At 36.8% G+C, this 14,512-nt stretch overlaps 1 protein-coding gene across 1 annotated transcript; it reads right to left on the bottom strand.

Annotated features, from left to right (window-relative positions):
- Nucleotides 1-3,190: 3,190 nt before the first annotated feature.
- LOC107794131 (uncharacterized) lies at nucleotides 3,191-5,646 on the bottom strand. The gene is made up of 3 exons (XM_016616599.2): nucleotides 4,604-5,646; nucleotides 3,592-3,671; nucleotides 3,191-3,509 (listed from the first exon to the last, which is right to left on the bottom strand). The coding sequence occupies exons 1-3, from the start codon at nucleotides 5,477-5,479 to the stop codon at nucleotides 3,416-3,418; spliced, it is 1,050 nt and encodes a 349-aa protein (XP_016472085.1). The 5' UTR covers nucleotides 5,480-5,646; the 3' UTR covers nucleotides 3,191-3,415.
- Nucleotides 5,647-14,512: the final 8,866 nt, after the last annotated feature.

The following is a 14,512-nucleotide window of genomic DNA, read 5'->3' as shown; positions in this document are numbered from 1 at the left end:
AGGTGCACCTATTAAACACCTTATTGAAAACCAATGAAAAAAATAAGGTGCATGTATTACACACGCAGAGGATATTGCAAAATGACTAACGGAGATCACACATGTGGCATTTAGGCACCAAATAATAATAATAAAAAGTTTGAAAAAATGACACTGCATAGCCGTTCTCAAATAAATAGTCAATATATATATATTTTTTGTATATATATACATTCTATATGTTATACACTTTTTCGGCTATCAAATATAAATAATTTCTGGCGCGGGCTATAGGTAAAAAAATCAAAGGTTTTGACCCAACATCTAATTAAGAAATTCTTAAATTCAACCCCCCCCCCCCCCCGTACTTTCCACCCCCAATAGATAGTTACTGTATTGCCTATTGACTCGATAAATAATCGATTTAAGCCTAATTCTAATGGTTACGTCACAGACCTAATGACATTTTAGGCACAAAATAAATTTCCACGAGTTTCTCATTTGAAATTTTGGTTGGCTTGCAATGGCAATAAACTTACAAGGAGCAACAATCAAAGGCGCAGGATACATTACATTTGGACTACGTTTGATAGAATCCTTTTTAGCGGAGAATGTTGCTTTTCTTTACCCAAATAGTTGGCCGGATTCGCTATTTACTTTGCCTTACTGATATACATAGATTATAGTACTTTGCCTTACTGATATACATAGATTATAGATTGATTATGATGATTATATACATATTATAAATGAATTATACAAAGATTATACATCATCCAACTACTTATAGTTTAAGCAATTGAGTGGGCTGCTGTTTAAGTTAATTCTTCTTTCTTCTAGAAGGAATCGTCTTGCTTTTGTTGCGCACAACTTTACTCCATCTAATCTCGTAAAAATAGCACGGTATAGCCAGTTTTCGGACTGGTCATTCAAAGATACCCAGCATTTACGAAGTTAATGAAAATAACCACTATTTTGCTGCAGCAGAGACCAGTCCAGCATAATATACTGGAGTTCGGTGCACCTGTGTATGAACTCCAGCATGTTATGCTGGACCGATATACTTTGCTGACTCCAGTATAATATACTGGAGACTGGAGCACCGGTGCTCCAAACTCCAGTATATTATACTGAACAATTATACTTGCTGGAACTCCAGTATATTATGCCAGAGTTCTAGTGTACTTATGTTGGAACTCCATCATATTATGCTGGAGTTTCAGCATACTTATCCTGGAACTCCAGTATAATATGCTGGAGTTCAAGCATACTTATGCTGGAACTCCAATATAATATACTGGCGTATTTTCCGGAATTTGAACAGTATTTTTGCTCAGATTTATCTTTACATGAAAAGTGACTAAATTTCGATTACTTTTGAAATTGACTATTTTTGAACGACCAGTTGTAAATCTGGCTATTTTTGAATTTCTCCCTCTAATCTCAAATGCTATGGGCCTAAAATGCAGACACATTGGACTTGAGTTTTCTTAATGGACTTAGTCTAACTAACAGGATACACTGTATTTGAGTCTCTTATTACATTAAAAATGCTCAAGCGAAGCAAAAGAATAACAGTGCACTGCTGTTTCTGTACTCTATAGTCTATACTCTGTCAACCTCTCCCTCTTTTTCACTTAACTAAAACCTAAGGAGTGTCTCCAACTACGTCCTCTTTTTCAAGGAAACATTGTATAGCATAGGGTCCGGACATACAATTTAACACCTCATGTACTTGTAGAAGCAACTGAAAACCTAGTAACCGCTGTATTATCTCATACAATTTAACACCACTTTTCACTTGGAGCAAATTGCACGTGTTCATCGATAGATGCATGCTTAATCAAGAAAGATATGACATTAAATTTAGAAGAAAGCCAGCTGAATGAATCTTCATATCCAAGGTGCCAACAAAAGTTGGGCTAAGTTAACCAAGAATTTCATAATAGAATTGTACACACCTGGTAAGATTCAAATTCCAACGCCAAAAACAGCTCCTATCTTTTGGAAAGTATATAAGATGTCGACATCAACAGACTTGTCCTCCTACGCCAATTACTGTGTCGACTAGATTAATGCAGACCAACTATGAGGGCGAAGATACAAGTCAGGATTTTAAGTTTGTCCATGTGATATACAATTGTGCTCATTACTACTCAGAAGCAACGAATTCAAACTGTGTGTTGTATGCGCGGACGAAAACCAATCTTCAAACTTATACCACAAAAGACAAAACTAAAATGGCAGTGAAAAAGCAGCAACTATAAACAGCAGGATTTTTCTTTCAACGGATTTTCCGCATAGGAAGAGATATCTAATCCATGTGTTCAACCAAAAACTAAGGTGATGTCTCAAATAGAAACATCAAAAGTACAGAACCAAATACTTACTACATCCCAAGTAGCTATTCTGATCGTTCGAAGAGATTGTTTCTCCACACAAGGAATTAGGATTGGCAGGCAGGCGGTGCGGGCAGGTTCTGTCTCAACCCGCACAATTTCAACCCGCCCCGCATAGGATTTAAACCCGCATTCACCCGCCCAGCCCTGCAAATTTTTTAAATAAAAATTCTCTCTTTTGTGATTTTTTTGCCAAAAATAAACTCCCACCCTAATCACACCAGGTGACTTGGAAATAACACAGATTCCGATTATTATGTAGGACTTACTTTCTGCTCAAGTTCGCGTCAAATCTAAATGCGTTTAAGGATGTTGCATATGCAGTGATTTACAAATAATTACTAATGCTTCTGTTAAATTCACCAAATCTCATATTCAAAGAAGAAGAAAAATTAGTTATGAAAACAGCACTTTAACGAACCTTCGACAGGACACAACACTAGTTCAAAAAATTAAATGCCCAACCCACACCGCCCTGCACCAGCATCGCCCCACCCCATTGCCATCCCTACAAGGAATGCATCTATTTTGCCGTACTTATTTTCCAATAAGGATCTTTCTAAGCCACGAGACAAAAGATATACAGGCAGGGAAGACTGTATAGCATATACAGTAGCTTGCCAATATGAAAACTTGATAACTGCAATACCTCATACAAATTTCAGTTCTACAACATACATCCAACAGAACATGAAGCATCACAAAGAGCTAATAATAGTGTCCACGTGGATGTCTCCAAAAAATACAAATAAGATTACCAAAATGACAAAGGCAACATATTAACTTTAGAGTAGAACTTTAGTAATGAACTATAACACCAACCTCCAAGCATAGATCTCATTTCAAGCAAATTTAACATGTTCATTGGATAGACAGCAGCTTTAATCAACAGAAGACAGACAATCGGCGTAGAAGAAACTCAGTTGAATGAATTATTAGGTCTATAATGCCCAGAAAAATTGGGCTTAGTTACCCAATAATCTCAAACAATCATCATGTATAACATCAATTATAAAATTCTACACACTTGGGAAGATTTAGATCCCGAAGCCAAAAACAGCACGTATCTTGTTGAAAATAAGATCTCGCCATCCCTTCTCGGTATTCTCCACAACAGTTGCATTTCCATATCTGCAGAGTTGAAGTGAGAAGCATGAAACATAGAAACCATACTTAGTCAAAATAGAATGCTACCCGACGAACTACAACTGACCTGTCTTCCTCTGGCACATTACTATGTGTAAGCTTGACTACTGTAACTCCAGATTCAGGCTCATCAAAAACAATTCGCACCTGCAAGACCAATATTGAAGTTACATCAGAAAACTAACTACTTGGCTCTTAGACTATCTCATCTACCATGAACAATTTCTCTGTGTTTATTGATGCAGAGAAATGATAGCTACATTGCAGAAAACAGTTGCACCATTCTATTTAAGCATTCTGAACTGACAGTACTAAAAGAAATATAAGGACTTTGAATGCAAAAAGCAGATTTGGCCGCATTCACATTTCAAATCAATACAAAATCACCGTTATTAATCCTCAATTCCCCCCCTAAACTGTGAATAAAAGCATGATTCATAGAATGGATGTAGGTATCAGACTGGATGAATACTTCAAAGTTCATGGCGGGCGCTTCCTTTCAAATTGGAGTGTTAAAAGTAACAACCTAATATAACAGAGCAATGCAGCAAACAATGAGAGTGCAGTCGACGTGATCCCTATTCTCCATAGGCCATCGAATCCAACTACGCCAGAAATGCTGTTCTGCTTATCATATATTCAACACATAAATTCACTGTCAAAAATATTTTGTCATGTTCCCAGAAAAAAAGCCTTTGTCCATGCTTCTCTTTCAAACAGAATAGTGGAATAACAAACTTTTTCCATCTGACAATGTTTACAAACTAAATCGGTGATCATTTGACCATAAAATATTCTCACCTCTCATAAACATATGACATTCGCACAGTAGGGTATACTCTATTTGATGGAATTTAAGTTCTATGCATTGATGGGATAAAAGATAATTCACATAATCAGGTCATTTAAAAGGTAATTGTAGATAATCTTTTTAGTAATATATAAGCATTCATTGATAACCTATCATAAATGGCAAGTAATGTTAACAGGTTAAGTTAATTTACACTAACTAATGGTGTAAACCACTCGATATGAGTGCTTAAAGATACTACAGAAGAGCAAGGGTCAGAATATCATACCGTGGACTGAATCCCATCAGGCCAGCTACCAAACCGCCAATTCTGCACAATCAATTTCCCTTCTTGCAATTCCAGATTTTTCCCAGTCACTGACCCATCAAATATACTAAATTCACCCCCTACCTCTTTACTAATCCTCGCATTGCTCTGTGAAAAGCCCTTCCATCTCCTCTCATCCATCAAAATCTCAAACAAATCCCTCGCTCTGCAATTGAACTTCTCCGTCATCGCAATCGTCTTAAACCCTTCCTTCTTCTCCTCCTTCTTCACAACCTCTTTCACTGCAGCTTTATCCTTCTCAACTGCACCTGCCCCCTTGGCAGAACCCGCAGTTTTGCTTACAACTTTCTTCGATTCGAGGTCGTCCTTAGCAGGACCACCTCTCGCCATAGCATTAACATAAACCTGAACTTGCTCGAAAACAAAAGGCTTCCCTTTTGCAATAAAAGCATCTTTTAATCTTTTTCCGATGGGACCCTCATCCCTAATTGTAACCCTAACTTCAGGGTTTTCACCAGCATTCTCGTCGGATATATAAGGGATTTCTACAGTCCCTTCAGTTTTCAACAAACTTGTGCCGTCAGTGTCTGTAGCTTCACCTTCCCATGAAAGTACTAGACTTAATTCATACCCTGGGATTATCTTTCCCTTGCGGATATTAACGTACGCTTCTCCTTCGAGTTTTTCGAGCTTTTTCGTTCGGATATGGAGATTGCCTTCGCCGTTGAGGAGTGTTTGGTTTGAGAGTAGCTTGTTGAAGAAACCGCGAGACCATTCGAGACAATCGGTTTCGGACCAGTGCCAGTTGTGGACGTTTGTGCCATCTGGACGGTCCTCGACGATCCATCTTTTGTCTCCTTCCCCCATTCGAGCCATTCTACGTTTATTAAGTTGCGGCGGAAAGCAGTTGAAGACGGCGGCGACTGTAAGAAGTGGACGGCGGCGACGGTAAGAAATGGATCTGAGATGAGAATGTGTTCGTGACGAAGTGCAATAGAGAGAAATACTAGTAGCAACGGTCTGGAGGGTTCTGAAAAAGGATGGATCTAGAAGTTGGACTTTTAAGGCCCAACATTTTTGGTATATATTCCATATTTTAGAAGGATCTAGAAGGCTCAATTTTTACGTTTTTTACTTTTGCCGTGAGGCTATTATTACAAAGATTTAAGTTATATATGCGATAATATTGTTGAAAACAAATTACATTATTTTTAAATTTAAATTATAATATTTATAAGAGATTTACCTATAATTATCTATAAATAAATATTCTAATTGTATACGGATAAAATTGGAGAGCCCGATTTTACGATCATTACGTCTTTCCGTAGCTTCACCTCGAAGGCCCGGGGCACGGTTCGAGGTTTCGACCTCGAGGGTTCTTTATGCCCGACCTCGGGGCAGCTTATCGATGGTTATCATGGATAAACGAGAAGTTCCCCAGGCATGTGGTCAAAGCTAACAACACCTACAAGAATAGTACCAGTTTGTACCAGACTGCTAAGTAGATGTACCAGCTACATTTCTTTGTAATAAATGCATATGTACTATGTTAGGATTTTTCCTCCTATATAAAAGGGACCCTTGTTATTTTTTGCACACATGATATTACACACAACATTCAATATAAGAACATTCTCTACTCTCTAACTTAAACACATTCTCCTTGAGTTTATTGCTTACATTTATTGTGTTTCATTAATTGTTCTTCATTTATTGCTCAACGTTGATCATAAAGAGCTCTTATCAAAACTCTCAAAACTGTTAGTCCTTCATCGGTTGTCCACAGCTTAGTATCTAGCTCGACCTTGAGGCCCCGTATAATCTGGCTCGAGGTCCCGATTCTCAACCACTCGGTTTGCTTAAACATACTGCTTTCAAAGCTCTTATCTCATTTTCTAGTCTCACACTTAGCATCTACTGCTTAACAACTAGCATAAAAATAAATCACGTATTTTTAGAATTACAAAATCAAATCTAATTGTAATTACCATTTTCAAGGTAAACAGTTTGGCGCCCACCGTGAATCATTTTCTTGCTAGCTTACTACATAACACAAATTATCTTTCGCACTTTTTCTTGTCCAAGAATCTTTGATTTCAGGTCAAAATGTCTAACTCCGTGAACGCACATGAAAATAACGGTCTTGAGGACCATAGAGAGAATGGTGTAGCTGTTTCAGGTATTGGTGTACCACCACAAAACCTTGAAAGTTCTCCAAAACCGATCCCCGTGGGAACGGTCTTATGCAACGCCCAACACGGTGATGTCAGTTTCCACATTAACGGGAGTACACGCCGAGAAAATCAACAGGGAACTCGGAAAAATCCCACTCGGGAAGAAAGAGAGGAAGGCAGGAGAAATGGAGCAGGAAAACCTCAGCACATCGTTCATATAATCATTGGGGGGGATCGACATTCCCCAAGGACCCGTGATCAAATGGGTAAAAGTGTCCGCTGCAACGGAAGGCTTAATTCGGGGCCACATATTCGAAGACATCCTTGCATTCAGCGAGGAAGATTTTGAGACCTTGACTCGACCACATAACGATGTGTTGGTAATTTCATTTCTCTTAAATAACATTCAAATTAAACATGTACTCGTGGATCCAGGTAGCTCGGCCAACGTAATCAAGTCGAAGGTGGTAGAACAGCTCGGACTGCTCGATCTGATCGTACCTACCTCCCGAATCCTCAACGGCTTCAACATGGCTGGCGAAGCAACGAAGTGGGAGATCACTCTCCCGGTCAACATGTCCCACGCAGTTCAGGATGCCAAATTCCACGTCATCGGAGGTGACATGAGGTACAACACATTGCTTGGTAGGCCGTGAATGCACAACATGAGGGCAGTACCGTCAACTCTGCATCAGATGATAAAGTTTCTGACAAAGGACGACATAAAGACATTATATGGAGAACAACATGCAACAAAGGAAATGTTCGCGGTCCATCGGGAGGCATCAAATTCTATACACTCTACCTCGGAAGAGTCGGGAGGTAAACAGACCTCCGAGGATGTTGAGGAAGATTTCCTCGCTCCCCGAACTTTCGTTGCCCCGAAGAGTCGGACGTAACGAAGTTGACTATCAAAGAACTAGAACAAGCTATTTTGATCGAACATCTCTCGGATCGGAAGGTATACCTGGGAACGAGACTAACCCCTAAACACAGGAAAAAACTCATTCAATTTCTTATTAATAACATCGATTGCTTTGCTTGGTCCCATTTAGATATGACAGGGATCCCACCAGAAATAACCTCTCATTGACTAAGTGTCAACCACAGATTCAAACCAGTGAAACAAAAAAGGATACCAGTCCGAAGTAAAACACGCATTCATCAAGGACGAGGTAACAAAACTCCTCAAAATAGAGTATATTAGGGACCCAAAAGGGGAAATAAGTTAAGAATGTGCATATATTACAAAGACTTAAATAAAGCATGCCCCAAGGATTCATTTCCATTACCTAACATCGATCGCTTGATCGATGCCACGGCCGGTCACGAGACCCTCACTTTTCTCGACGCCTACTCGAGGTATGATTAAATCTAGATAAACCCCAAGGATAGGGAAAATACTTCGTTCATCACGAAGTACGGTACATACTGGTACAATGTAATGCCTTTCGGGCTGAAAAATGTAGGAGCCATATACCAACGCCTAGTTAATAAAATGTTCGAACATCAAATAAAAAAATCCATGGAAGTTTATATTGATGACATGCTAGTTAAGTCCCTGCGCGCAGAGGACCATTTGACTCATTTGTAAGAGACATTCGACATCCTCAGAAGCTACAACATGAAACTCAATCCCGAGAAATGTGCCTTCGGAGTGGGTTCAGGCAAATTCTTAGGCTTCATGGTGTCAAACAGGGGAATCAAGATCAACCCCGACAAAATCAAGGCCATCGAAGAAATCACGGTGGTAAACAATGTGAAGGTCTCGCAATGGTTGACCGGGCGGATAACAGCTTTGGGCCGATTCATATCGAGGTCATCAGACAGGAGTCATCATTTCTTCTCCTTACTAAAAAAACAACTTCGGATGGACTCCGGAATGCCAACGTGCCTTAAAGGAGTTGAAGCGATATTTGACTAGCCCACTTTTACTCCACACCTCAAAGGAGGATGAGACGCTGTATTTATACATGGTCGTATCCGAAATCGCGGTAAGTGGTGTGCTAGTTCGAGAAAAATAAGGTACGCAATTCCCTAATTATTATATAAGTCAGACCCTGGGAGATGCCGAAACTAGGTATCCACATCTAGAAAAATTAGCCTCGCATTGTTAAGCGCACCACGGAAACTGAAACCTTATTTTCAATGCCATCATATTTGTGTTTTAACAACATATCATCTCTAAAGTATATTGCATAAGCCCAAATTATCGGGCCAATTTGTGTTTTAACAACATATCATCTCCGAGTCATTGCTTTGAGCTTTAAGTACCAGGTTCTTTTCTTTCTTTGGTTCCCTTCTTTCACTGTCCTTCTTCTTCATTTCATAGGTTTTTAGATTTTCAACTAGCTCATCTATGGTTAGGGCCTGTAGATCCTTTACTTCAGTAATGACATTCACTTTACTCTCCCACGAACTGGGAAGATACTGAGAATTTTCCTCACAAGCTTGTTCCTATGAATGATTTCACCAAGCGAGTGTAGCTCATTTATAATGGAAGTGAATCTTGTGTGCATGTCTTGAATAGATTCATCGTCCTTCATCCTGAAGAGCTCATACTCAGCGGTGAGCATATCAATCTTAGATTGTTTTACTTGAGTGGTTCCTTCGTGTGTTATTTGCAAAACATCTCATATTTCCTCGGCGGATTGACAAGCTGAGATTCTGTTGTATTCATCGGGTCCTATGCCACACACCAAAATTTTCTTGGCGCGAAAGTTTTTCTCCACAACTTTCCTATCTACATCGTTGTATTCTTTTCTGGTTTTTGGCATCATCACTGGAGGGTCTCCGACTTTCTTTTGTTGGGACATAAGGACCATCACATATAACATCTCATAACTCAGAATCTTCTGCCATGATAAAGTCATGCATTTTTGTCTTCCACCACCCATAGTATTGCCCATTGAACCTGGGTGGTCTATACGTAGACTGACCTTCTTCAAAATTTGGTGGAGCAGCCATTAGGATCCTTCCTAGGTGTTAAACTGATAGAAAAAATCCGCTCTAATACCAATTGATAGAATATATGAGTCAACTAAAATATATGGAGACCACGTCCTTTGTGAGTTTCCACTGAGAATGCTAATAAAACAGTAAGTAAATAGAACATGCAGTTTTTACGTGGAAAAAGCCCTGCTCAAGGGGATAAAAAATCACGACCTATACTGGTAGGATTTCAACATCACTATGAGCAACTTTAGATTACAACCTATGCAATCTAGGAATTAAACTCTTAATCCCTCACTAACTTGTAATACACCTATTACAAACCAATTTACAATACACCTATTACAAAGACTTCAACTCATAACTAACTCTAGTCATGACACAAACACTAAGGGTTTATGGTTTTACAAGGGGTTCCTAAGTAACGCTTCTAGATAAGCAAAGTAAGAATTACAATGAAGAACAATTACAAAGTTACAACTCAACTAAGAACATACAAAATACTAGATGTAGGAACTGGTCCGCAGTAGTGTTAAACTTTGTTCTTGATGCACTAGAATTTGAATGCTTGAATGTCAGTTGCTTGAATTCTTGAGTGAATTCGCAAGTGTTCAAGTGATATTTTGTTGTAATGTTTAGTGCTAATACAACATGGATGACATCACTTGAATGATGTAATCACTTAGTAGGTCAAATGAGAAGTGACTACAAAATTGTGCTGCACTATTTCTGTGTACAGTGCAGGCAGTCACTTTCCAGCTGTAGACGGTTGACTTCGTCCTGCTGTTAGGGAAACATAAGGGTATCAGGTCCCTATGTTGATTCTCTATCTTCTGAAGTCATAGCAACTCACATTAGTTGGAGTCTGTTGATTTGAGTTGTGTACCAAGTGTGTCAGGTTCCTTATCTGGTTCTTTGACAGTAAGTTTGTTAGATCATCAAAACATAAGGCTAAGGTATTGTAAACCCATCATGTGCACAATGAAGGAGAAAAAGAAAGAAAAAAATAAAAAAGCATTATAAGTAGACTTTAATAATAAAAAAGGGAATCTTACAGAAATAGCAAAAACTATTATTTATCAATAAATAGTCATTTTTATCATGCTACCATAAATAGCCAAAAAGAAGTACCAACGATATACAACGTTCAAAAAACACAGGAAAAAAATATATTTTTTATAAATATTGTTGCGGTTCGTTGAAAACACATAGATACGACAATATATAAAATTTGAAAAAGTTTGAATATAAATTAGACTAGTTTGGAGTCACAATTCATTATCAATGATATACAATATTAAAAAAATTAGGCAAAAACGGATTTGTTTCAATGGGTATGACTGAAATTCATTGAAAACATATAGATGGGGCGATATGCAAGATTTAAGCAAGGTTGGAGGTGATTGAACTAGTTTGGTCAAAGTCATAGTTAAAATCGAGCTTAAAAAATTCTTTTGTAACACATGTATCAAACATGTATCACGCATGTATTTCACCAACATGCATACATGAATATACATGTTATATACAGTATGATACACATATCATCTTTTTTCATACTCATCTTATACTTATATTTTTCAATTCAAACCACCTCAAAAAACTCCACCAAATTTCCCAAAAGTGAGATTCAAACTTCGTAAGATGTACCCGCTTTATCCAACAACACCCACTCAAAAAATAATAATTTGACCTTTTTTATCTACAAATAGCTAATTGGCTAATATTATAGCATTTAATTTGGATAATATTTGTAATATTATGAATTGTCCAATTTCATAATAACATAATTATAGGCGGACATAACTGATAATTTTCCTAAAAAAGTTTAAGTTATATAAAAAGTGGGCCAAACAAACTAAAAAGATAAAATATGGACCAGGTTTAGTACCATTGTTGTCTCAACTGATAGAATGATTAATTTTCTTTTCTTGTTGAAAAGGAATGGTATGATTATATTTCTCTTAATTTTCGAATAATATTGTGTTAAGTATATAATCGCATAACAAATTTGAGAAATTTTCAAAGCTTGCTAAGTGGGAAATCATTATTATAGTTAGTCCATAACACAATTTATAGACATTATCCAAAAGTTTTTAAGTTCACAAATAAAATCTCATTTAGAACTCCTTAATCACATTTAAAAAGTTTCTAATTAATAATAGATATCCCATAAGAAACATAAATAAAAGAGAAATAATCTTTTGTAGTTAGAGTACCTTATTAAAATACTTTTGCTTACTCTCTGGCCCAATTTGCCATGAAATGAATGCTCACATAAGCCGCACATCGCAAAGTCTCAAATGCTTTAAGTTGAATTTTCTACAAGCTCATAACTCAAATGGTGTAGGCGTAATTGATTATGTTTGTACATGGTGATAAACATAGGCATAAATGATTAATGCATCTCCAGAATAGGAAATTAGCAATTTTGCTTGAGCCATCATCGATAACTATTTCGTAGAGTGTTCTATTTTTTCTCTCTACAGTATCATTTTATCGTGGAGTATTAGGAATGGTCCAACTGATTGAACAATTCATTTTTCATCACAAAACTCGTCTAATAGGGCCAAGGCGTATTCAAGGCCTCAATTGGTCTTTCAATACTTTTATTGATTAGCTTAATTGATCTTCAACCATGTTCACATGCTTCTTAAAGCAATTCATTGCCTCGGATTTATGTGAAATCATATAGACATGTTTGAAACGAGTAAAATCATTAATGAAAGTGATGAAATAAGAAGCTCCATGTCTTACTTTCACATTCATAGGACCACAAATATTAGAATGAATCAATGCAACGAAATTTGGCCCTATTTTTATTTTCAAATAATGTACTATTAGCTTTTTTCGCTAGATTACATTCGCAAGTGAGCTTATCCACATATTCAAATGCGGCCAGTAAACGTTTTTTGCTAGCATTCTCATATTCTAGGTCCATATGACAAAGTTTAGCATGCCAAATTTTACATTATCCTCATGGCTATGACAAGGCAAATATAAAAGGTTAACATGCAACATAAAGGAAGAGTTAATTTCTGGTTACTCAACTTGATGAACTTTATTTTTTAAGTCCAATCAAGCCAACCATAAATTATTCTAATTGATAATAGTAATATTAATTCGCTCAAAAATGCATCTAGTTGCACTTCACGCTCCATAAATTTTATGATTAAATCTATCTTTTTACTTAGCAAAGTCACTTTTCTTTGTTTTAGGATAAAAAAAATCAGTATATTATTTGTTTGTTTCTCCAAAAGTCATATACACCTATAATGTCATAAATACCTATTAAGCTATGAGCTACATATATCAAATAAAATCTCTTTGTGTCTAGTTTTCAGAACTTCAATCCGTTCGTCATTCTAACATTCTTACACAAAATTATGACCTTTTTATTAAGGGTAGAAGCAGAAAAATTTGATTCCAAAGAGAATGTCTTGACTTGGTACCCCGAGTGACACTCTGGGTGATACGGTAGGCTAAAATTAGGCCAACAAATACTAGAAATTGACCCTCTGAGCATCCCATACAAAGGGGTGCCACACGATGTGTTGGGTCATGCGGTATGTCAATTTTTGGCCTGTGGGACTTTGAAAGGAGTAAAATAAAAGGGCACTTTGAGAAGAGAGAAATCTAATTATTTCTACAGCATTTTAAAGAGGCTTTTAAGAGCAAAAACAACCTAGGGCTTCCTCGATCCACCCAAGATGAGATTGCTACCATGAATTCAAGTTAAAAACACTAGATTAACATAATCTAACACCTAGAAATTTCAAATTCCTAGGTTTTCATCAGGAATTGAGGGAGTTCTTCACGACCCAAGACTAGAATTTTTTTAGAACAATAGTCAAAGTAATATTTTTGCTCTCAGCTATTAAAGTTAGAAACTTTATAACATAGAATGATGTTTAGATCATAAAGATGATAGAATTCATGTGTAAAATAGCTATGATGCCAATTATGGATAAGTAAAACTCAAACTTGAGGAAAAGAGATGAGATAGTTATGTTAACGGTTTTAACCGTTCATTGTAGATTTTTGATAGGGTTGAATATAAAAATTTATTGATAGAGGTTCCTGACAATTAATCCAGCTGAGTAAAAATAATGCTTTTGCTAAAGTTATCTTTTCATAGGATCATGCTATAAGTTATTATTAGACTGTACAGAATGTTAATGTAGGGTTTCTAAATGGAATGAGCGGCATCACTTTACCCATTAGAGTTGCAAAAAAGTATCTAGATTCTTGTTCGGTTGATTTTTTAAGAAAATCTTCTAATGTTTTAAGATTCATATCTCATGTATCTCATAACTTGCATATGTTTACTTGATATTATGGACTACTTCTCTCCTATAACTTGATAGAACTGCTTTGATAAGGATCATGAAAAAAATATTATTGTTATTAAATCCTTAACTAAGTAATTAGTCAAAACTATTTTGGGAGTCTTAGATCTCTGAGAGAGATTAGTAGCCCTTAGGGGTTTACAACACCTCAAAACAACTCGTGCCAGAGTAAGTTTATTAGTGAACCATTTATTCAAAACTAAAATGAATAGCCCTGGTAAGGCATAACACAAGAACTTAACGATGTGCGACACCATAGCGAAGGGGCCTTAGTGATCAGGTTGGAATCATCCTTGACTCATACAAGAATAAAAAATATGTCAGTATCCTGAGTACACCCCAAAAAAAGAAGAAAAGAAGAAGAATTTTTCATAAAATAAGTAAAAGAGAATTTCTCTAAAGAAGTAAAGATAAGTTATTATCAAAGAAAA

This window comes from Nicotiana tabacum, chromosome 6 (assembly GCF_000715075.1).
Source record: "Nicotiana tabacum cultivar K326 chromosome 6, ASM71507v2, whole genome shotgun sequence".
Lineage (NCBI taxonomy): Eukaryota > Viridiplantae > Streptophyta > Magnoliopsida > Solanales > Solanaceae > Nicotiana > Nicotiana tabacum.
The sequence above is the reverse complement of the archived record's forward strand: the minus strand, read 5'-3'. Positions and strand labels throughout refer to the sequence as shown.

Excerpts from the sequence above, each read along its gene's own strand:
- LOC107794131 (XM_016616599.2), bottom strand. The coding sequence starts at position 5,479 with ATGGCTCGAATGGGGGAAGGAGACAAAAGATGGATCGTCGAGGACCGT. Across the intron at positions 3,672-4,603 it reads CTGATGGGATTCAGTCCACG|GTGCGAATTGTTTTTGATGA; the intron begins GTATGATATTCT and ends TTGGTCTTGCAG. Across the intron at positions 3,510-3,591 it reads AATGTGCCAGAGGAAGACAG|ATATGGAAATGCAACTGTTG; the intron begins GTCAGTTGTAGT and ends TCAACTCTGCAG.